Raw genomic sequence first — 24,735 nt, forward strand, 5'->3', positions numbered from 1 at the left:
TCCCATATATCAGAGTGCTTAGTAAAGTCAATCAGACAGCTAACTCTGTCCAAGTAAACGCATCAGTGTCTACAGAAAAAAATGCAGAGAACATACCAGCTTCTTATACTGTTCCTTAGCATGAGCAATGTCATTTAGCACTTTCTGATCCAACCTGAACAGAAGTTCCTCTGGCCAAGGGATGTCCCGCACTTTCTCTGATCCCTGTTTGTCATTTCAAAAGATGAGAGAGAAGCCCAACATTTATTTCCATGGAAGTGGGCATATGTAATAGCTGGAAAAGGATGGAACTATAATTCTTTCATACCTTCCATCTTCCCTCTGATTCAATGACCTTGGCATCAATATTAGAACAGAGGACTACTAAAACCATTGCATCAAAAGGAGAATGCTGAAACATACATAATATAGAAAATACTGTGTTAGTGCAATAAAGGCTTGGCCCAAACCTGTTGATTTCTATTCTCTGTGTTTCTCCCACAAAACACTCTTGAGGTATTAAACTGGCTGTATTTGCATGCAGTGATGAACCACGATAAACTATAAATCTGGCCTATCAGAAATGAAAATGTGTGCTTGCACATACTGAGCGACTGCTCTCACTTTGCTTCTCCCACAGCATGGGAGGGATCAACAAACCAGGAAGCCTTTTCTTCATTTTACGTCTGTATCAGGGATCATGTTTGTTGGTTCCTAACAACCCATGATCACTAGCCGACCAAAAGCTATGGTTTGTTGTTAGATTTGCTGATTAGGGAGCAACAAACCACGATCTCTGGTATGGAGGTATTGGAAAGCCAAGGCATTTATTCACAATGAGGAAGGTGTGAAGTGGGAGAGGCAGCATGCTGCTCTTTCTTGATAAACCACGACCTGCCAGAAAGTCTGGTTCACCATTATGATTATAAATTGTGATTCATACATTGCAAAGAACACATGTTTTATGCACACTTACTTTTATGCAGACATCTTTTGAAATATTTGCCAAAGTTGAGTGCTAAAACTGAAATTGCTGTACAAAAGGACAACTTCAAACATCTGTAGGCAAAGGGTTTGAGGAATACACAGAATTGCTGGTGTTGCAAATAAAAATCCACTTACATCACAGTTTGAGCCCAACACTCCATTTGAGAATATAATGCAGTTGTAGGATTTGTCTCCCCAGCGTAGCGCTGGATCTCCCAATAGTGACAACGCAGTGATCTAAGCCAAGAATTAATATGTAAGTTCTGAAGGAAAAAATCTGTGACATTACTTCTGGAGAATATGATAAAAATAATCAGAAAATCAAACTGAAATCACATCATTCCCCTATCACCTGGTTGCATCCAAGGTTGAAATGAAACAGCGAAGTCCCCAACTGCCCTTTGACTCCTCCCTATCAAAAACTGGCTCCTGCAATGGCCATTGCACCTGGTCATTACTTAAACAGTATGAAAGAGCTGCTACATTCATTTGCTTTACTTTCCTCTGCCCTCCCTATTCCTTTTCAATTTAGTATCACGTCTCTTAAGTTGTAAGCCACTATTTTAAACTAAGTGTTTAGCAGAAAGGTATTATATTATTGGGATAAAGAAAGAACAAACAGGTGCTCAAAAATACAGTCCCTCCCCTCATTAGCTCTTCTATATATAGACCAAAGGATTGATTTACACTTTATGTGGAAAGTGTATTTGCATGCATACACTGGAATTCTGTAGTACTCAATATTGTAAAGTGAGAAATGGAGATGTCAATCTCACAACACCCAAGAAAACGTCGACACAAGCCAAAGTGATGCAAATAGTCCCTGACATGTGTCCACCATGTACGCCCCATGGAGACACATGTTTTCTGACTATATCATGCCACATGCTGCAAACATTTGCCACATAAAGTATGAATTGGCCCTCAGAAATGAAGATATGACCACAATACTCTCATGGTTAGATATTACAGTTATTGCCCTATAATCTTCTAGTGGCTAATCATTGATCAGTGTTTTGCCTCTCTTGCCTGCTCTTGAAAGCTGCCTGCAGAAACCACGTTATTGTGAGAAGCCAAGTTATAAAAGAAAAAGGGATTAATGCTGATGTTTAATTCTGATGGCTGTTTTGCAATCATTATTGTGATCTTGGTTTAGTGCTAATATTTTGGTTTATGATATGGTTTTGATTTATGCTATGATTAAACGGGGATTGTTTTATATTTTATAACTTTTTTTTACTGTTAGCAACCTTGTATTTCTTCTGAAAACCAGGCAGGATAGAAGTCCTTTAAGTAAAATAAGCAAATAAGGCCACTCTCCTACGCTGCACACTTAACAGGGAGTAAGCCCCACAAACACAGTGGGAGTGAGCATGTATAATGCTCACATCTGGCACGCTCTCTCATTTGACATATTTTTTACTAAGAAGGACCAATTTTCTTTTGGTCCGAGGAGTAACCTGTCGGGGAAAGTTACCCTTTCTTGTTAGGCACTACCTGCTGAGGAGTGAATTGCTCTGCAGACACTTCGGTGAGGTGCACCATATTCATTCCCACTGTATAACTGTGATTTATTGTGGGTTGTACTGTAAGGATTAGTAGCAGAGAAGAGAATGAAGCTGGAAGGAGCCAGCTGCGTACTGACAATGATCCCACAAGATCTGTCCCTATTATTTTATTATACAAATAGATAGGTGGAGTGAAAACAATAGCTTCATGCAGGTCCACTCTGAAGTTACACCAGTGCATGAGGCTGGCCAAATATTTTCTTAACATGACACATTGCGTACAATCTGAAATCTATTATTCTATACATACCTCTGAATAATCTTCAGGTGTAGCTTGAGGACTTGCTTCATCAAGGCAGACTACAAATAAACTACTCTGTATTTTTTCCAACAGGGACAGGTTCTTTGGATCAAAGTTGATAAGATAGTCACGTGTCTAAGAGATAAGTGGAATGCTGATTAAACATCAAAGAACCCATCAGTCCATGCAATCTCTGCACTGCCTGCCTCCTAAAAAAGAAATGAAGTTTTCCAACCTTTGCCCATGAGGTTCTTTCCTGAGATGTTAAGGCAGCCAATCCTGGTCCCTCAGGTTCATTGTGGCACCTCTTTTTGATGTAGGAAAGTTGCCTTGATGCAGAATTTAAAAAAAACAAAAGAACATGGCAAATCAAAGCTAGTTAGCAGTCGGGATGCAAAATATCAGTTAAGGCAAGTATTTTCTCTTTTATGCCTGTGAACACACAGAACTTGAAACAACAGAGCTTGAAACTGAATCAAGTGTCGACCAGCACACCCTGTCCACCTTCATACCCCCATATGCTTTCTGTTAGACCCCTTCTAGGAGTACAGGATGCTTTGATGAATTCCTTACATGCTTCTGCCAAAGCGACTTCAGCTTCAAGCCTTTTACAACTATACCAGACCAAAAAAGGCAGAACTACTTAGATTTCCACAGTTTCTAGGAGGCATGATGCATATAATCAATTACGGATTTTACTCTAATTTTCTCTATCTGTACACGTGTGCATGTTGCTGTTTTCTAGCATGTTATCTTTTTCACTATCATTTTTTTTTAAAGTAGTACTTTGACTGTTCCGTTTCATGTAGGTTGTGGTGATGCCTTTTCAGAGAAGTGATACAGACGTCAATGTTTTTTTCCACACAACAGCCCTTTAGTGCTGCTGAAGCACTCCTTTTCTACAATTAGCTGGAAGTGGAATTAAAACTAAGTTTGAACCAAGATCCCGCCCCCTGCCTTTTCATGACCACATTTACTGACTGTACAAATAGGAGATGGTGAGCTGGTGGTGCTCAGGAGGGAGTGAGATGGAGTGCAAAAGGTTTGAGGATGGGGAACTTACCAGTGGCAACAGTGACCCTCTTAGAAGCCGCTGTCTGGAAATTGTCATTTCTCTCCTCCCCTCCATTTTTTCATATGACTACCTTTCTCGGCAGCAGTGGTAAGCTTTCTGATGGCCATCAGCTGTATTCTAGGGCATTCTGGGGAGAGACAAGGCCAGCACCAGAGGGTAGCCAGGTTGGGCCCTGACTAAGGGCCCCTGCAGCCCAGAGGGCCCACCGAAGGGCCCCTCCTTAGGGTGGGAGGGTGGCTCTTCTGTTCTGTGATCTGCAGCAGCATCAGATCCTGAAACCCAACCCTGCCGTGGATTGTGGAGAGGGAGCTCCCAAGCACCCTCCAATACAGATAGCACAGACTTCAATAAGCCTGCACACAAGCCCCACCTCCCTCTCCCGTCAGTGTGAATGCAGTGTGTGCTGTGCACACATGCCTGCCTTCACCCAAGATGATGGCAGGGGCTTCCTTAACAGTCTAATGCCCCCGCTGCCTTCTTCGTCGATGGCAGGCATGCGTGCTACGTATGTACGTCATTCACATGATATGAGAAGTAGATGGGGCGTGTAGGCGTGCTTATTGAAGTCCGTGCTGTCTGTATTGGGGGCGCATCAGGCTACAGCACCACGGGTCCATGACAGGCTAGTGCCCAAGGGCCCAGTCATGCCTGGTGCCTGCCATGGGGATGGGAGAATGGCAGTTGCCGCTGCCATCAGCAGTAAGCATCCCCAAGTTTTCAACCCATCCCAGAAAGTGACCAACGGGGCACCCTGTTTTGCCCCTCCCTATTTTGAGCCAAAAGAGTCAGTGGTTCAAACCAGAACTTATTACAGTTCTATTTTACCATGCAGCGTTCACCCAGGGCCAAGAGACTTTACGCAGAACTCCCACTGAGCCAAGGACTCTTGCATTAGTTTGCTCCTTTCAAGCTTTTGCCTTTTTTAGTTCCTGTTCACCAAAATTGGAAGATTAGTAGTGACTTGCATAACAATAAGTTAGTTTCTGTTTGTCGTGGGACTGGAGAAAACGACTACTTTCTTTTGTTTTTTACATTTCTTTTCTTGAAAAAAATCAATAATTCAAGCTTGTCCCCATGGGGAGCAGAAGCCGTTTAATTAAACGGCAATTCATCACAAACCCTCACATATAATAAACAGGAAGCAATAGATCCTCCAAGAAGGACACTTGCAAAGGCACAGTAAGCCCTTCAAAGTGGCACTATTACTTTGCCACTTTTTTTTTTTGCAGTAAAATGTAAACAAACAAAAATGCCACAAATTAGGAAAAAAATACAATCAACACAGAAAATACTAGAATGCAATGATCTGCTGTAATTTAAATGATGTAATTTAAATTCTCCATTAAAAAGTGAACGAACAAAAGATGGAAATTTCAGAGAAAATGGTTAGTGTGAAAGAAACCTAAGGCAGCTCCTGATAAAAGTGTAACTGCAGTTCACAGAACACTGCTGCTGAGTAGATGCCATTCACTTCAATGAAGCTTGCACACAATCCCCCTAAGAATATATAATCTTTCTTGTAAAGTGTTCCTTCAGTGGACACAGAGAGGCATTTTTTAGAATACAAGTGTTAGTTAACATGTTGGATGACTCATGTTTTAATATATAAAAAACAAAGCATAACTTGCTTACAGCTTTTTAACTTGCATTTATTGCAAATATACCTAAAAATCTCTGGTGGGCTCAATATATAACCATCATGTACAGCATCAAATGCAAAAACTCGACCTCGACACAGCACTACCAAATGAGATGGGCATTCACCTTCACTCTCTGAAAGAAGAAAAAGCAAAAGCATGTGAACATGATGCTGTCATGCCATCAATGCAAAATACCAATTAAAGTGCTGCAACAAGTAAGATCAGTATAATAAACTCTTTCAGCCATTAGTCAATACATGTTCAAAGGGAAAATGTGTTACTCAGTCCAACACACCGCACAAGTGGCAAAGTTTGCACTGCAAGGATAATTGGAATAGAAAGGCTACAGCACAGTGTGACAACGCAGCTGAAGATCCAATATTTTCTTAAATGTTTACTCGGAAGAAAGAACACTAAAAAGGACAGGAGACAGGTGGTCAATACAATTTGTTTATATTTGGTTGAACCCTGTAGTGATTTCCAGTGGACACTTTAATCGGAGCATTTTTTTTGTCTAAACCCAAAAAAACTGGGCTAGGGGATTTTTAAAAAAAATAAATTATATCAGCAGAAGCCGAGATATAAACAAGGCTGAAACACTGTGTACTCTGGATCCATTCTGGAGCAGGTAATCTACTAATCAGTATTTGCCACTGAAAAAGGCCATAGCGTTGTTTATCTACATCAAGTTGTTTAGTTATACTCTCTTCTCTCTTTCAATCAACATGGTATTTTATTACTGTATTTAAAAGTTGTATACTTTAATTTTAAATTATTCATTTACTAATAATTTGAGTAAAATTTGTGTAAAATTTTCAGGGTTTTTTATGGTCCTAACATTTACACTGTGAACGCCAAAGTAAGTCACATTAAGTTCAGTGGATTTTACTCCTAAGAAAGTGTGCAAGGATTGAAACCTTACAGTCCAATCCTATACATGTTTACTCAGAAGTAAGTCCTCCTGTGTTCAATGAACCACATTCAGAGATACGTGTGCACAGGACTGCAGTCTTAAACAGGCACCCAGCCCAGCCTTCTGTTCCTGTTGGAGAGGCATAAATATATTGCATCTATAGCCTGCCTTTCAGCCCAGATTAGCTCCTAAGTATCTTGCTATAAAAATGTGCACAAACCTACAACTGTGATAGCGATATGTCGAGTCTGGAAGGTGAGGAGATGGCCTGTTTTGGATGGGGTTGCACTCCCCTCAAAAGAACAGATCCATAGCTTGGGGGGGCTCCCAGATCCAACCTGCCACTGGAGGCCCAGGTAACCTCAGTAGCTATGAGTGCTTCTTTCCAGATCCGGCTGGCTTTCCAGATCCAGCTGGCTTTCCAGATCTGGCCTTTTTTTGGAAAAAAAAAATGAAGTGCTGGTTCTCATATCTTGATAAATCTGCTATGGGTGCCAGCACAGAATGGCTGCCATGGACTCTGTACTGGTAAGTACCATCACACACACAAAAAAAGCACTGATGGTTTGCCAACTATAGCCCCTCTTGGACAGAATGGACTACTGCAACGCACTCTACATAGGACTGTCATTGAAGACGACTCAAAAACTTCAAAATACGGCAGCCAGATTACTGTTCTATTTGGAGGGCATAAAACCTGTTTTAAAACAGCTGCGCTAGTCGCCAGGCCCAATTCAAGGCATTAACGTTAGTCTTTAAAGCTCTAAAATATCTGAAAGGCTGCCCCCATCTCTACAGACTCTCTTGGGTGTTAAGGTCAGCAGAAGGGTCCCTCTTGGTAGTTCCACCACCTTCAGAAGTGTGAGGAATGGTTGCCTTGGAGAGGGCTTCTCCTGTGGCAGCTCCTGGACTGAGGAATTTCCTCCCCACACAGGTGCATCTAGCATCTTTGTTGCACAGCTTTTGCCGCATGCCTCTGGCCTTTCACAGTTAAGGTATTTTGTTTTGGTGGACCCGCCTCTGTTGCTGAATCTATACCGTTGTTGAATCTGTACTGTTGTTATCATAACGCTTTTATGTATTTTGCTTGTTTTTAAGACTTATATATATTACATGGTAGTAAGCTGCCCTAGGACTTTATGGTGAAAGGCAGGTAAGAAATCTTATAAATAAAATAAAAGTATGAGTTGGCAGAGTTGACTGGTCCCTAGCAGTTGATGTCCAGGTTCCAGGCCATGGAGAATCAACTGCAGATGAACTGTGAGGCTAGGTGATAGTAAAGATGCCAGCCCACACAAACAGCTCTTCATGTTGACCTGGAAAGAAATTTTATCCTTGAAGAATGGTTGTGTCTTCCAGTCACCAAGACAAAACAGAAGTCAGCATTTGCTTTCTCCCTATTCACTACATCTTCCAGGGGGACAAAGTTAAAAGGTCCCTTTTAGGACCAGGGAATGTGGACTGGACTTGAGGCAACTTCATCCTTATAGTTCAGTGTTACTCCTGCCATTGGTCTCCTGTTACTTGCCTCAGTTAGTGCTTAGCGCTCTGGTAGATGAAAGCTGATTTATGAAAGAAGCAGACAGTTAATTTTTCCTTCAAATATTTTACAGTAGGAGGCATTCCCACATCATGCATTGCAGATATCTACATACTGACATAAATGAAGAGAACAGGGGCAATTGACCACGTTTTCCAAAGGCAAGCAAAGCAAGCAGGTGTGCCTACCAAGATTACTATCTGGCCAGGTGTTTCCTGCATCTGCAGAACAACATTTCTAATTATTATATGTACGTGAGAATCAACTTATAGTTGAAGTCTAATCAGAGGCAACCTGAAGACCACTGGTGCAATGATGTTTTTCCCTGTGTTTTAGAACATTTTTAACTCTGTTTTACAGTATTTTTTAATTGTAATTGTGTTTTGGAATGTTTTTAACGTGGTATGTTTTTCTTTTACTTGTTTTGTTAATGTTTGCCACCCTGGTTGCTTCAGGAAGAAGGGTGAGATATAAATTCAATTAATAAGAATAATAATAAGCACCAATGCAAACAATAGGTTTCTTGGCACACTGGGCCATTTTGTAAGAGTCTCCGTGACATTTATTAGTATGCCATGAAATCTCTCTTGTTAATGGCTATAGTATGGGAGAAGTGGGACTGCAGGGCCTCTCCATCATCTCACCCAAAGTTGAGTCGTTTTTCATTCCTGTTCTCCTTGTACTTTTTCCATTCCAGCTAGCCATTACATTCTGTGACTAAGAACTAATGCAACTATTAGCTAGTGTTTCAGCTTGCTTCCCGCCCCCCCATATGGCAAAATAGTTATAAGCATTACAATCTGCCAAAATTCACTGTGACTGAAGTACAAACAGTTGGATTTTTTTACAGTCAACAAAAGCGGGTCAAAGGTAATCCACCTTCTTATCAATTGAATTTGTAGATGTGACTAACCGGTTTGTTTGTTCTTCTCTAGGACTGCAAGATCCTGTTACTGAAGGTGCTACTGGGTTTAAGAGTTGCACAGGACAACACATCTTGCGGCTTTTAGTGATAAGATGCTACAGAAGGCAGATTCTAAAGGATGTCCAGACCTGGCAACCCTGCCCTTTCCTGTAGCTGTACTGTTAACATGAACACAGCACATATAGTGTTTTGAAGAAGCTCTTTTAATCCTGGGTAGTTTATCTTCTGCAAGATCTCAATTATTTCTATGGCATATTACCTTTGTTGTGCATTTTTGTTTAATTACAGTTTTAAAAGTCAACTGCTAGCACAGTATTTCTTGCAGTAATTGGCTGAATTAAAGATCTCAAGCCAGCCTAATTGCTTCTGGATTCTCACACTGCAGATTAAACCTTACTGTGAGGCCAACATATAAATCCAAACAACCAGCTGTTCTTGATTCTTAAACCAGAGAAACCAAATAAATGTAGTGGTTGAGCAGTTTATCTATGCAATTAACATTATACATGCTATATAACTAGCAGAGGAATACAGTATAGTAGGGCCCTGCTTCGACACCCTGTTTTCGGCATTCCGCTAATATGGTGCCAGCGGGGCGATCAGCTGGAGCTCCCCGCACTCCAGCTGATCGTGCCGGAGGAGGGGAAGATCAGCTGTAGTGTGCTACAGCTGATCTCCTCTTTTGACGCAATCAAGACTCCCGCTGGAGCTGATCGTGCCCGAGGAGGGGAAGATCTGATCTTCTCCTCCTCTGGTGTGATCAGCGGGTTAGATTCCAGACCCCCGCGCTACAGCTGATCCGCTTTTCGGCGGTTTTCGCTTTTCAGTGGGGGGCTGGAACCTAACCTGCCATATGAGTGAGGCCCTACTATACCCACTTGGGGGTGTCCTGGTGCCCACTGGAAAAAAATAGTTTTCTTCTAATCTAAAGAAACTCTTTATTTACCTAGAGTGGCCGTTCATTCGGCCAGATAGGCGGCCTAAAAATAAAATTTTATTATTATTATTATTATTACCTGTCCTGAAATAATTGCCAATGGAATCTTGTGTAATTCCTGGTATTTTGCAGGTGTTAAACAGCATTCGGAACTGCTCCATGTCCAGAGGCATATTTCCAGATCTGTGTACAGGCAACTTTTCTCTGCAATGAGGACAGTAAGATTTTGTAAGATATTAAAGTTTCACTGAAAAGCAGGGTCTAAATGATAACCATATAGAACTTCAGGAAAGAATCTTTACCAGATGAAACTACCTAGTGTCTGAAGGCTTATAGCTTTTCTGCATAGCCTATGATGTGGATCAGTTTCTTGAGTCATCAAAGCTATCCGTTCTTCAGAAAGCAGTAGTGAGGTGCCCTCTATTCTCTCTGTTTATGAAGATTACACTCTGATCCTATGTATGCTTCCTTAGAAGCAAGGCCATTCACTTTAATGGAACTCATTCCAATTTACAGGCTTAATCTATAAGAAGCTGATATATGTTTGAATGAACTTGTGTTAAACAGAAGACTGGACTTCTAAGATCTTTGGATTTTTTCCCTATCAGGACATTGATAGTGCAATCCTATACATGTCTACTAAAAAATAAGTCCCAGTGAGTTCACTGGAGTTTACTCCAAAGTAAGTTGGTACAGAACTGCAGCCTCAACCAAAGGGACTGAATTTACCAATGAACATTAGCAACATGAACACAACCCAAAAAGTGATGAGGATTATAAATATCTATAAGAACTAATACATTGTGCTTTTAAGTTTCTTACGTTCTCATTAGTTCCCAGAATTTCAAGGTATGCCATACAGTCACGCATCCTCTTTCTATTTGAGTCCCTTCTTTGAGTGGCCAGTAATGTTCAAGGTAAGGGCCTGACCCTCCAAAATTATGATAGATTTGTGTTGGTAAACGGGCATCAAGATAGGCCACATTCAGCCACCATTCCTCCAGCTGAAAAGAAACAGCAATTAACAGCATAAGGAGTTTTTAACATAGCTCTGTTATTTACTTAGATTCATCTCCCATCTCATGGCCTCAGGGCATTACTTCATGGCTGGGATCCAAAGAACAGCACAAGCAGTTTTGCACTTCCATAGAAGATTGGTCATCTAATGATCACACAGCAACCCTCCGCGCCACATGACAAACCACACTTGAAACTAAGAGGACTCTTGTAAGAAGTTTCTGATCTGACATGGGAGGTTTCTGTCCAAAGGAAAATAAAATTTTAAAATGTGTTTAAAGTAGTTGTTTGGACTAAAGCCTATTTTTCTGTTACATTTTAGTTTAGTTGCTTTTCATATTCTTAATACAAGGTTCCTTGAGTGCTCCAGTGCACCAGCCACATATCCCTGGGTCAACTAGTTGGAAATGCAAGCTCTGGCCCTTGTTAACTAGCAGTTAAACCTTACTATCAGTCAACATCCTGCATGCGAACATGAGGCATAAAGCATTTATTTCAAGCACAGAATTGAAGTGGTCTGCATATGATTATACCACATCTAAACTAGTTTTTAAATTTCAGAAGTATGGATTTTTGGAAGATCTTGGATATAACATATGAAATTTCATGTTCAAAAACTACACAGAAATCTTCAAAAACTCTATACAGGTCTCCATATAATTCAGACAAGAAAGAAGGATTTCCTTTTTGTTTTTAGATATGAAATGGTAAAGTATCACAAGCCAGGAATCCAATTTTAAAATAATTTTTGTAATGGTTTTTTTAAAAAACCCTTCTTCAATCAACAAATATAAGACCCAAGCATAACAGCCAATGCTTGAGCACATTACACTTTTTGTACCTGCATCCAGATGGATCAACAATCCAATTAAGATGAAGCGCTGGTCTTAAATCAATTTATGCTGCACTCCTATGCACACCTATCTGGGAATAAGGTCCACTGAACACAGTGGGACTCCAGTTGACAGTAAAAATGCATAGGATTTCTCTGCAAGACCTATTGACTTTAATGGGATGGCAGAAAATATAAATAAAAATATATTTTGGATTAACTGAGCTGGTGATCAAGTTACTGTGTATTTGTGCTGATTTCCATACATAAAAAGAGTCTTGTTCTCAAGATTCTGCTGATATGAATGATTCAACCAACAAGAGGAGGTAATGTATTATAAATAAGGCCAAAACACTGAGTCAATGTTTGATATTTCTAAAATATAATGCTTGTACCCTTTTCTGGCCATTCAGTAGAAAACTGATATTCACATACATTTAGATAATAAAAAGCTTTTCTTAAAACATACCCAATTTCTCTTCACTTTAGCCCTTTCGAGTAATTTTTGCTGTAGCTCTTTCCCAATCCCATTTTCAAATCTTTTTACTATGTCATGAGTTCTTTGATATTCTTCTTGATTTAGAAAAGGCCTCACTGCAAAACAAATGTTTATTAGAAAAAAATTATTTGAATATATTCATGACCATATTTCAAGTTTATTTTTATCCTCCAAAGTACTAAAATAGTGTGCAGGAAAAATAAGCTGCCACAGGTAATGGTTTCTGCAGAGAGCTACTTAAGATAATGGCTATTTAGACAAGCACAGTGTTGGTTCAAATATGCAGGTTTATCTCCATAGTATTAAATGATGGTTTACATGTACAAATGACCCATCAGAAATTAATAACCACACACAAAACTTTCATCATCAGTCAGTAACAACTCAAACACAATGTTCTTGGAACGGAGATAGATCTTGTTGATTAAGCCAAATGTGCACAGCCTGCAGTCACTACAAACTCAAAATAAAATGGTAATCTCACACCAAGCCTGACAACAAACCAATGCTCAGTGGGGTTTTTTTGGGGGGAGGGGTGTTACTACAACAATCCAGAAAGTAAGTGTAAAATGACTTAGGCCAGTGTTCTTCAGTTTTGAGGCCCTAGATGTTGTCAGACTACAACTCCCATCAACCCCAGCTAGCTTAGCCAATAGCCAAGGATGATGGGAGTTGTAGTCCAGCAACATCTGGGGACTCAAGGTTGAAGAACAGTGATTAGGCCATGTCCTTCGGCAATTCCTTGTCAAGCCTGTATTTTGTCTTACGAATTTAACTGAGCCAAGGCTATTTCTGTACTGTAAAATTTGTAAATGACTAAGAGAGAAATGCTACATCAAGGAAGTTGGCATAACCTAAGTCAGCTGAAGTTAAATTGGCACTGGATCCTAACTCCATTCAGGAGCCCTTGGGAGGGGAGAATGCTAGCTCAGCAGACAGAGCCCAGTGGAAAGAAAATAAAAGCAGCAGAAAAACAGAGCTATTGTGAGTATTTACTCAGACCACCCTTATCCCTGGCTTAACCTATGCCGAGACCGAAAGTCACATGACCCAGCTGAACAGATGTGGGATATGACGTAAGTCTCCTCCTTTCAGTCCATCCTGCTACACCCCTAGAACACCCATTCTTGGGGACTTGCACCCTATCTCTAACCCTTTGATTGAGCCCTAGTAGACCCTAGAAACATGAACCTCCTATTTCATGGCATAGTTTTAGATTACCCCATCTGAAGAAAAAAACAGTCAGCAAACAATCACTCTGTGGTCTTAATTACCATCCACCACTGCTGGCAATCTCATGCTAAATCATGCTGGCAATAAAGTGTTCTTATTTTCCCTCATTTCTCGCTCCATATATGGTAAGAGCCTTTGTTGTAGAATCTTGAGCATTACTTTACTTGCATGGGATATTAAGGAAATAGGTCGATAACTATTGCATTCCCTGGGATCCCTTTGTTTGGAATTGGGATGATATTCAACGCTTCCAGTCTGTGGGCTATTGTTCAGTTTTCCATAGTTGTTGACAAATTTGTCAAAATTTGGACAGATTCTGTCTCAGTAACTTGTAGCAACTCTATTGGTATGCCACTATTCCTGGTGATTTGTTTCTCCCAAGTATTTTAAGAGCAGCTTCCACCTCACATTCTAAAATTTCTGGGTCTTCATACAGTTCCTCCATGAACAAATCTGTCATCCTTGCATCTCTTTTATATAATTCTTCAGTGTATTGCTTCCATCTTCCTTTTATTTTATCTTGGTCTGTCAGTGTATTACCCTGTGGATTATTCAACATCCCTCCTCTCGGTTTGAATTTCCCTTTCATTTCTCTAATCTTTTGGAATAGGGCTCTTGTTCTACCTTTTTTATTATCCTCTTCTATTTCTGTACAATGATTATTGCAGTAGTTCTCTTTGTCCCTACATACTAGTCGCTGTATTATTGTATTTAGGGTTCTAACCATGTTTCTCTCTCCTTTTCCTTTTGCTTTTGCTTTCCTTCTATCTTTAACCATTTTAAGAATTTTGTCAGTCATCCATTGAGGTCCTTCTCTTTTTTTAATTAGAGGAATTGTCTTTTTGCATTCTTCCCTGATAATGTCTCTGACTTCAATCCATAGTTCTTCTGGTTCTCCATCAGCTAAGTTTAAAGCCTCAAATCTGTTCCTTATTTGATCAGACCAAGGAATTTCAGAAGAAAATCGCCCTGCGTTTTGTAGATTAAAGCAAAGACTTTGATTTATGTAAATCACAAAAAAATATGGAATGCTTTAAAAGAAATGGGGGTGCCACAGCATCTGATTGTTCTGATGTGCAACCTATACTCTGGACAAGAGGCTACTGTAAGGACAGAATATGGAGAAACTGATTGGTTCCCAATCACGAAGGGTGTGAGACGGGTGTATTTTATCACCTTATTTGTTTAATCTATATGCAGAACATACCATACGGAAAGCAGGTTTGGATGAAGATGAAGGTGGTGTGAAAATTGGAGGGAGAAATATCAATAATTTAAGATATGCAGACAATACCATACTACTAGCAGAAACCAGCCATGATATGAAACAAATGCTGATGAAAGTTAAAGAGGAAAGTACAAAAGCAGGACTACAGCTGAATATCAAGAAGACTAAAGTAATGACAACAGAAGATTTATGTAATTCTAAGGCTGACAATGAGGACACTGAACTTGTAAAGAATTATCAATACCTTGGCACAGTCATTAACCAAAATGGAGACAATAGTCAAGAAATCAGAAGAAGGCTAGGACTGGAGAGGGCAGTTATGAGAGAACTAGAAAAGATCCTCAAATGCAAAGATATATCACTGAACACCAAAGTCAAGGTCATTCAGACCATGGAATTCCCGATCTCTATGTACGGATGTGAAAATTGGACAGTGAAAACAGGATAAGAGGAAAATCAACTCATTTGAATGTGGTGTTGGAAGAGAGTTTTGCGCATACCATAGACCGCAGAAAAGACAAATAATTGGGTGTTAGAACAAATTAAACCAGAGCTATCACTAGAAGCTAATATGATGAAATTGAGGTGATTATACTTTGGACATATAATGAGAAGACATGATTCAATAGAAAAGACAATAAAAACAGAAGGGAGTAGAAAAAGAGGAAGACCAAACAAGAGATGGATTGACTCCATAAAGGAAGCCACAAACCTGAACTTACAAGATCTGAACAGGGTGGTTTACAACAGGTGCTATAGGAGGTCAGTAATTCATAGGGTCACCATAAGTCATAATCGACTTGGAGGCACACAACACAAAACTGTGCATACAATTAGAGCCTTCCACCACAATTCAGACCGTTTACCTAGATGCTTGCTAACAGGCTGATATAGCCTGTAAGCTGTCCTTTAAGGACATAATCCTTATAGCACTTGGCTGGAAAAGTCTTCAGTTGACAATGTACAGAAAATGGTAATATAATACATTGGCATAAATGCCCAAAGTTTAGCAAAACATTAAATGATAGCTAGAAATTATTTTGATTTAGTATTGTGGCAAAAAAAAAAAAAGTTCAAGTCCTCAGTTACCGCAAATGTTTTCTAATAACGTTTCATGAAAAACAAAAACTTCTGACAATGAGGTCTGTAAGTATTAATCAACTACAGCTTTAATTGGTTAATCAATGGGAGCTCATTTTAATTAGTGCCTTCCACCAAGGTAAAACCAACAGTGGATATAGATTTTAAATGGTGGAGATGAGTTAAGGTTAAAAGGGACACTTTTAAAGACTATTTCGGTTGTATTTGGAAAATTAGACAATGCTGAAGATAGTCTTCTAATAATGAGTGCTAGCTTTTGCTTATAAAATAGTAACATCTCATGTTTCCTTCAGTATCTCACAGGCATTATAATGAGATCTAGGCAATACAAAAGTTTATTTGTATTTACAGCTCAACTGAACTCAGAAGTAGGCCCCATTGAGTCCAAGAGTATTCAGGTTGCAATCCTATACACAGTTATCTGGGAGTAAATTGCACTGAATGCAATGGGGTTTACTAGAGAGGAGACATGTATAGCAGGGGCTCTCAAATTGGTCCAACAACTAATGATCTGCAGACTTCATTCAGGTGGCTCATGGCATGTCCATAAAAATACAATTAAAAATCATATATCTACCACAGCGTATTACAATTGCTACAACAGGCAGAAAAATCATTCAGTGGTCCACCACGACCCTCAGCAATTTTTATGTGGGAAAAAAAGTTTGGGAGCCACTGATGTAAGGGATTGCACTACCATCTGCTAAAACACCAGCAATTAATCAAATAAATCATTTAAACATTTGACCACTCTAGTGGTAAAAAGAACACCTCACACCTACAGTGACAACAGATAAATAATATTTGATTTAGTACTATTATGACATTATGAAGATCCTCCGTGGCGCAGAGTGGTAAGCGGCGGTAACGCAGCTGAAGCTCTGCTCACAGCCGGAGTTTGATTCCAACGGAAGGAGGAAGTCGAATCTCCGGTAAAAGGGGTCGAGGTCCACTCAGCCTTCCATCCATCCGTGGTCGGTAAAATGAGTACCGGGCATATGCTGGGGGGTAAAGAAAGACAGGGAAAGGAACTGGCAATCCCACCCCATGTATACGGTCTGCCTAGTAAATGTCGCAAGACGACACCCTAAGAGTCGGAAAACGACTCGCACTATACGTGCGGGGACACCTTTACCTTTTATGACATTACAAATTTCTTTATCTTGGTTTGTAAGCATAGTACCATTTACAGCCTTGCTATTTAGAGATCTGTTTAATGATCTGCCCGGGTGTCTCCAACACAAAGGCAGGACTGGAACAGAGAGTTATGGCAAAGTGAAGGGTGTGTGCCTTGGGTTGGTATCAAGTAACTTTTACAAGAACCCTTTAGCAGTTTCAAGCTCCTCCTTGATTTTCCTTTTTCAAAGTACTGAGTTGGATAAAATTATACAATCATGGCGCAGTTCAGTGACAAACATTTTACAGTAATTTCATTTGGCTTAAATATGAGAAGCACTCTTATATTTCATGCTAACCCACCAGAAAGTATTGTACTAGAGCAGCTGTGTTTCACAATTCTTAATACCTTCAGAAACTTTATGAATATGAAGATGTTTGGCTAAACAGAAAATAAGCAACTTATTAACACCAACAGTTACTAAGCAACTAATTATTTTCAACAGTTTCATCCACAATAAAAGTCAATTAAGCAATCATTAAAAACACACATACCTGAATCAAGGTACTTCTTTAAAGATTCATCAAGAGCAGGAACTGGCAATGAAGGAAGAGAGTTCTGATACTGAAATGTTCGCTCTTCAGAAGAATCAGTCACTTGGTTTTCCATGATGGTGATCTGCAACAAACAGTAATTTTCTATGGTGAATCCTAATATTGTTTGCACTTCCTGATTTGCAGTTAGTTCATTTTACTTAGATATTTTACACTTCCATTGTAAAACCCTTCCAAGAATATGTATTTACATGTGAGAGTAATTAGGCCTGCAAAATAGTTACATCTCAGAACGTAATTGTTTACACTGTTACACATAAATAGCATTGGGACGGCGTGGGTTGTATGTTTGCCTTGCCATATAGTAAGTAGTGTGGAAGAAAATAATAAACTATTAGCATCAATAACAGAACTGGTTGTAATCCTATGAATTTTTAACAAAATCAAAGATCAGTAATTAAGGGTGTTCTGTAGGATCTAAATGAGATGGGGAAGCTGTGGCCCTCCAAATGATGTAAGCATGACTAATGTTCAGGTATGATGGTAGCTGTAATACAGCAACCTCTGAAGAAACACAGGTTCCCTATCTCAAACTGAGATCTACGATGTAGATCTAACAAAACATGGAAGGACAGACTGCTACCCCCATTCTCAGCTGTACAATCTCTCTCTTGTCAGGTGTGCACATCAAAGTAGTCCCCTTACCAACAAAAGTTAGCAATCAGCAATATGTCATAGAATCATAGAGTTGGAAGGGGCCTTGTAGGCCATCGAGTCCAACCCCCTGCTCGCAGCAGGAAATCCACAGCTAGAGCATCTCCCACAGATAGCTGTCCAGCCTCTGCTTGAAGACATCCAGCAAAGGGGATCCCACCACCTCCCTAGGCAGTCGGTTCCATTGCTGAACTGCCCTTACTGTCAAGAAGTTCCTTCTAATGTCCAATCTGAATCTACGCTCCTGCAACTTAAAACCATTAGACCTAGTCCTACCCTCTGGGGCAGCAGTGAACAAATCTGTACCCTCCTCTATGTGACAGCCCTTCAAGTACTTAAAGAGTGCAATCATGTCACCCCTCAGCCTTCTCTTCACCAGACTGAACATGCCAAGTTCCTTCAACCTTTCCTCATAAGACTTGTTCTCCATACCGACTATCATCCTCGTCGCCCTCTTCTGAACCCGCTCTAACTTGTCTATATCTTTCTTAAAGTGAGGCGCCCAGAACTGAACACAGTATTCCAGATGAGGCCTGACTAAGGCAGAATATAGTGGGACTATTACTTCCCTCGACCTGGAAACTATAGCTCTGTTTATGCAGCCCAAAACTGCGTTTGCCTTTTTTGCCGCAGCATCACACTGCTGGGTCATGTTCAACTTGCGATCCACTACAATTCCAAGGTCCTTCTCACACGCACTACTGCTAAGCCGGGTATTTCCCATCCTGTACCCATGCATTTTGTTTTTGTGGCCTAAATGCAGAATCCTGCATTTGTCTTTATTGAATGTCATTTTATTAATTTCAGCCCAATTTTCTAGTCTATCCAGGTCCCTTTGGATTTTATTCCTGTCTTCCATTGTGTTAGCTATCCCTCCCAGTTTCGTATCATCTGCAAACTTCATAAGGCTTTCCTCCACCCCATCATCTAAGTCATTGATAAAAATGTTGAACAGTATCGGCCCCAGGACAGAACCCTGTGGCACTCCACTCGAGACCTCCTTCCAGTCCGAAGCAGAGCCACTGACGACCATTCTTTGAGTACGGTTTTCCAACCAGTTGTGAATCCACCTGACAGTATTTCCATGTAGTCCGCATTTGACTAGTTTGCTAATCAAAAGGTCGTGGGAGACTTTGTCAAACGCCTTGCTGAAATCTAGATACATGACATCTACAGCATTTCCACCATCTACTAAGCTAGTGACCCGATCAAAAAAAGAGATGAGATTAGTTTGACAGGATTTTTTCTTGACAAACCCATGCTGGTTCCTTCTAATCACAGCATTGTCATCTAGATAGTTGCCAATGGACTCTTTTATTATCCGTTCTAATATCTTTCCCGGTATTGAAGTCAGACTGACCGGCCTGTAATTCCCCGGATCTTCTTCTGTCAATCCTTCCTCCACATTCACAAGACAATCATCCAAGCATTGCTGAATTTAAATTTAAATTAAAATTTAAAACAGCTGTGCAGAAAAATGAAGCTGCTGTATTTGCACATAATTTAGCATAAGCTTACATGATGATTATCCTGTGGTGGGCTTTCGGAAGTAGAAGGGAAAGTGTTTTGAAAGCTTAGCTAAACTTGCCACCATTCAGTTCCAAGATAAAGTTTCTTGGCCCCAGCCAATTCAAACTCTCAGCCGTGATCACACACATGAAGTTCTGATCTAAGCAAGCAGCATCACAAGTACTTCCACAAACTTCTTAAAGCCGGTTTGTGGATCATCACCATTCACAGCTCAAGCAGTAACCTACAAGTTGCCATGACAGTTGTAGAACCACATTCCATACAGCAAGCCTAACTTCACTGAACTAACTGGGGTTAGAAAATAATTCCCACAGCCTCACGATTATGTGCAATAAAAGTGCCATTGACTTCTTCAACCCTCCCTACACATACTGCTTTGTCAAGGCTTTTTCTAGAGCATGGGTTCTCAACAAGGGGGGAATTCCCCCCGGGGTGGAATTTTAGGGTTCCAGGGGGGAAATTGGGACCACTATTCAGCAAAGTGTAATGTCCTGTAGATTATGTATAATCTGTAAAATTGTAGTTTGTTTTTAATTTAATCTGCGACATTCAATAAAGTTTATTGAATGTCACAGATTAAAATCGATTCTTGAACATGCAGCATTATTTTCATTTGCAAAATTAAATTATTATTTAAAGACCAGAAAGTGCTCCAAGAAATTCTGTTATAATATAAACTAAGAAATTTTTCTCTCATGAGAAACACCACCGTTACTCGCAAAACGTCAACACGCTATGAGAGACTATCTTGGGAAGGGGGGAATTATATTCTGAACAATGGTGAAAGGGGGGAATGGAGCAAAAAAGGTTGAGAACCACTGTTCTAGAGCATCTTGAGTAATGAGGTGCTGAGAGTTAACCATTACAGAAGGGTAGTCCTCCTGTCTCATCAACAAACTAAATGTCCAGGGATCCCCGGCAAAAGGAAATGCCTATCAAATCAGTCTAATTATGCTGTGAGGATACAACCCTCAATGTAACACTTCTGTTTGTGGGGATATCACATTTTGCCAGGCTGTCAAATAATAATATTTGATTACTAAGAACACATCACTTGCCCTTCTTGTTATAAATGATTTCTGCTGTGATTGTGAGCAATGTTTATAATATTTATTTTTTATTTCTGAATTTGTAAACCATTCAACATTCAAAGAATACATGAGTGGTGTACAAAAATAGAAGATAAAGCATGGTACAAATCATAGGCTCTCGATCACACTGAAATTTGCTATGCAAATTTACATGCGACCAAACTACATTAAGCAATTTATGGATTACAGTCATAATATGCATAGTAAGCATTTTCATAGTTCGCTTCTGGATTTTGCCCAATTCATGCTCTGAATGCCATAGCCAATTAGGTTTATCTGACATGCAATTTTTCCTCCACAGTACAGTTCATGAGTTCTCCTAGCGGTAACCTTTACACACTATTCCATTTCTCTCCCTGCCCTTTGCTTATCACCAGTAGGTGGTTGTGTCAGAAGTCCTCGGTCAGGGCCAGACTTCTCTATTGATTTTTGTGAAACATTTTGTGCCCCCCATGGCATCACTGTTCCAGGCTGTGCCCCGTGCCTGCCTGTCTGGCATATTTGCCAAAGCAAGGTAACCTAGGAGTGGACACAGGTGTACTCCTTTTGGGCAATTAGGAAACACACATCTCACTTTGTCCATGAACACTTACTACAGTATTATATCGCTATAATTTATTTATACACCACTTAATGCATACTTCGCGCCACACAAAAATGTAAAACTAAAGAAAGATGGCTACTTTTAAAAATAGTCTCATAATAGGTTGCAGATGGGGTAGCCCTGCTACTACAGCAAACGGCGGGGGTGGGGGAGTCTTGGATTAACGTTTATATTGTGGCAAAATACATCCGATTATCTTGAAGACCTTATACAACAGTAAATAAACACGGCAAAACTTCCTCTCTCTCTCTGGACTCTTCTCTGACCAAGGATCTGTTTACATTTTTGGAGCAGAGAGCATCGGGGTATGTGTTTTGAGGAGTGTGATTTGTTTAATTTTTGCCATTGTTAGGAGCCCTGAGAATAGGAGGCGACTTATGGGGTCGGACGGGAAAAGGAAAAAGGGGAACAATCCCCCGGAAATCCAATGGAAGGGCCGGTTGAGAGTCCGTCCGTCCGTCTCCGCGCCCCATAGGGGACAGGTTTCAAGAGCTGTTTAAACCAGGACGTGCCCACTCTGTGCCTTGTTCCTGTCCGCCCCCGAGCCCTCCTCCAACAATGCTTCCCAGCCGCCCCTACCTAAACTCAGACGCCTCTCAGGCCGCGCTGCTTGCTTGCCTTTCGTTTGAGAGGCCTTGCCGCGGTAGCAATCTCCGGCGCCGCCCGTCTCTCAGCCTCCAAGTCACAACTGAAGCTCCTACTTCTTGGCTCCGCTTCCCTCTCACCTTTATCCTACATCCAAGCCCACAGAAAGGGAGAAGGAAGAAGCGCCAACTCTTAGCCGTTCCCCTCTCAGGCGGAACCCCGGGAGCGTGAAGGGCGAGGAGGCCGGCCTTTAGGCGCATTGGTTGGAGCTGTGCTCCTGGGCCGGGCCTACACGGGGCCTATTGGAATGGAGAAACCAAGGGGCGCCCTCCCGTCTTCTGTCAGCCGCTTTCGCCCGCTGAGGTGAACGTAGCGAGAAGTCAAGAGAAAAGCAGGCAGGCCGCCTCTTCGCGTGGCCCGTACTGTTGATCTTTCTATTCCGACCCAGGGCCCGAGTTATTCTCCTTCCATTGACAAGCCACTTACTAGTCTGAAGTCTTGCTGCTGCTATATGCTAGGCTGCTTTCCTGTTTCTTATTCCAAGGAACTGTTCTTTATTTCTTATGAAAATGCAGGGGCCCGTTTAAAGAAGGGGTTAACCATAACTGCAAAATTAAAGCAATTTTTAGTATTGTCAACGTTCTGCGAACGGAACGGAACAGACCGGAATGGGCCCTTTATAAAAGAAATTGATGCCAAAAACACTGTGATGTGTTAGAAACACTTGATAACAACATTTAGGGGGGAAAAACATTCGGATAGGATTTTTATTAACCCTTTAACAACCAAAATGCCCTCCGGAATGGAATGAAACAGCCCGGCACGACAACTTCCCAGTGAGCCTGACATCCCAAATTCACCAGTCCCACATGACTACATGGGATACATGCAATAAGACACAAAACTTCCACGAAAACCACGTTCCGATACCTGTTCCAGGCTATAATAGGCTTTTACGTAAAACAGCCTGGAACGGCAACTTCCCAACGAGCCAGACCTCCCAAATTCACCAGTCCCACATGACTACATGGGATGCATGCAATAAGACACAAAACGTCCATGAAAACCACGTTCCGATACCCATTCCGGGCTATAATATGCTTTTACATAAAACAGCCCAGAACGGTGACTTCCCAGCGAGCCAGACCTACCAAATTCACCAACCACACATGTTGCTGCCTCTCCTTTTGTTGGGAAATGGGAGATAACACATGATGACCCAGGAACCTCTGGGGTGATCAGCAATACCCTTTCTTGCTGTTTGTAGGTCCACTAAGCAGCACTATTGGTGCTGCTACCAGGTTGCGAATGGCTGGTGAATTGGGGAGAGAGAGAGAGAGAAAGAGAGATTGGAGGGGCAAGTCGGCTGGCTTTTACTCATGGCTTTTCTGCTGTAGGTAATGAGAGAAGACACTACTTGCTACCACTGAGCTACCTCCACAGTATAAATATAGCATACCTGGGCTGCTGCCTTTTTGGTCTGAAAAAAGAAGGGATCATCCTGTCTCTCCAGAGACCAGCAGATCTTATAGTGCCCCTAGTGGGAAGAAGAGTAAACTGCAGCTATTCTCTAGCACCAAAGCTATCTGTAGTTGCATTCAATACTAGTATAGCTTACTACAAAAACCTTGCTAGGAAAGAAAAGCAACAATGTACTATACTGTTTTCACACACATACCTCATTAATTATTACTAGAGCTGCCAACTAAGTAATAATATTTATTGGAGCAATTTGTTTTGCAGTTAAATTTGCATACTATCAACATTTCATTCAGGATGTTTTGTGTAGATGACTGTACAATTTATAAATAAACACTACCACTCAGAATGAAAGGTCATCTTAAATATATATTACAGTAACATAAGAGAATTAAAGTATTCAGTTATGCATGACTGGTGCATTTGATTGACTTGGCTGGTTCAGATGTTGTTCTGGGCTCTGTTCAGAAAGATGTATTATTGCATGGAACGTGGCTTATGTGGAAGTTTTGCTTCTTATTGCATGCATCCCATGTAGTCATTGGGAGGTCTGGCTCGCTGGGAAGTCGCCGTTCCGGGCTGTTTTACATAAAAGCGTATTATAGCCCGGAATGGGTAGCAGAACATGGTTTTCATGGACGTTTTGTGTCTTATTGCATGAATCCCATGGAGTCATGTGGGACTGGTGAATTTGGGAGGTCTGGCTCGCTGGGAAGTTGCCATTCTGGGCTGTTTTACGTAAAAGCGTATTATAGCCCGGAATGGGTATCAGAATGTGGTTTTCGTTGATGTTTTGTGTCTTATTGCATGCATCCCATGTAGTCATGTGGGACTGGTGAATTTGGGAGGTCTGGCTCACTGGGAAGTTGCCTTTCCGAGCTGTTTCATTCTGTTCCGGAGGGCATTTTGGTTGTTAAAGGGTTAATAAAAATCCTATCGGAATGGTTTTTGTTCCTAAATGTTGTTCTCAAGTGTCTCTAACACATCCCAGTGTTTTTGGCATCAATTTCTTTTATAAAGGGCCCGTTCCGGCCTGTTCCATTCCATTCCGTCTTTTACACCGTCCCCAAATTCTCTGCATCACAACCACCTCTGTAAAAAACGCATCATATCTGCTGATGCTGCAGTCTGTGGCACAAAAACATGCATCTGAGGTATAGACCCTCAGGATTTCTTTTTAACAGATGCTGCTAAATCACAGATCACATTTGAGTTCATGGAATGCATCATAGCACCTATGGTTTGGGAAGGATGCCCAAAGCTGGATTATCCTTGGTACAATTGCACCATGGCCCTGCCTCCAAGACGACCCAAAGTCTAAGCTTTCATTTTTTTAAAAAGTAAGT

The 24,735-nt window shown here is 40.9% G+C and overlaps 1 protein-coding gene across 5 annotated transcripts in view; it reads right to left on the reverse strand.

Annotated features, from left to right (window-relative positions):
• Positions 1-23,389, reverse strand: part of CROT (carnitine O-octanoyltransferase) — a 37,383-nt gene extending 13,994 nt beyond the window's left edge. The window contains exons 1-11 of one of the 5 annotated variants that reach the window (XM_061585624.1): positions 23,370-23,389; positions 17,387-17,510; positions 12,124-12,248; positions 10,628-10,809; positions 9,885-10,009; positions 5,515-5,623; positions 3,011-3,104; positions 2,785-2,910; positions 1,102-1,203; positions 308-391; positions 97-204 (exon numbers count right to left, since the gene is read on the reverse strand). In XM_061585624.1, the coding sequence (XP_061441608.1) occupies positions 97-204; positions 308-391; positions 1,102-1,203; positions 2,785-2,910; positions 3,011-3,104; positions 5,515-5,623; positions 9,885-10,009; positions 10,628-10,809; positions 12,124-12,248; positions 17,387-17,501 (1,170 nt within the window). In that variant the 5' untranslated portion in view covers positions 17,502-17,510; positions 23,370-23,389. Of the gene's footprint in view, positions 1-96; positions 205-307; positions 392-1,101; positions 1,204-2,784; positions 2,911-3,010; positions 3,105-5,514; positions 5,624-9,884; positions 10,010-10,627; positions 10,810-12,123; positions 12,249-17,386; positions 17,511-21,904; positions 22,209-23,061; positions 23,297-23,369 lie in introns of those variants that run through there. The other 4 variants (XM_061585623.1, XM_061585619.1, XM_061585621.1 and 1 more) reach the window with 4 other exon arrangements.
• Positions 23,390-24,735: the final 1,346 nt, after the last annotated feature.

Source organism: Rhineura floridana, chromosome 10 (genome assembly GCF_030035675.1).
Source record: "Rhineura floridana isolate rRhiFlo1 chromosome 10, rRhiFlo1.hap2, whole genome shotgun sequence".
In the NCBI taxonomy this organism is placed as follows: Eukaryota; Metazoa; Chordata; class Lepidosauria; order Squamata; family Rhineuridae; genus Rhineura; species Rhineura floridana.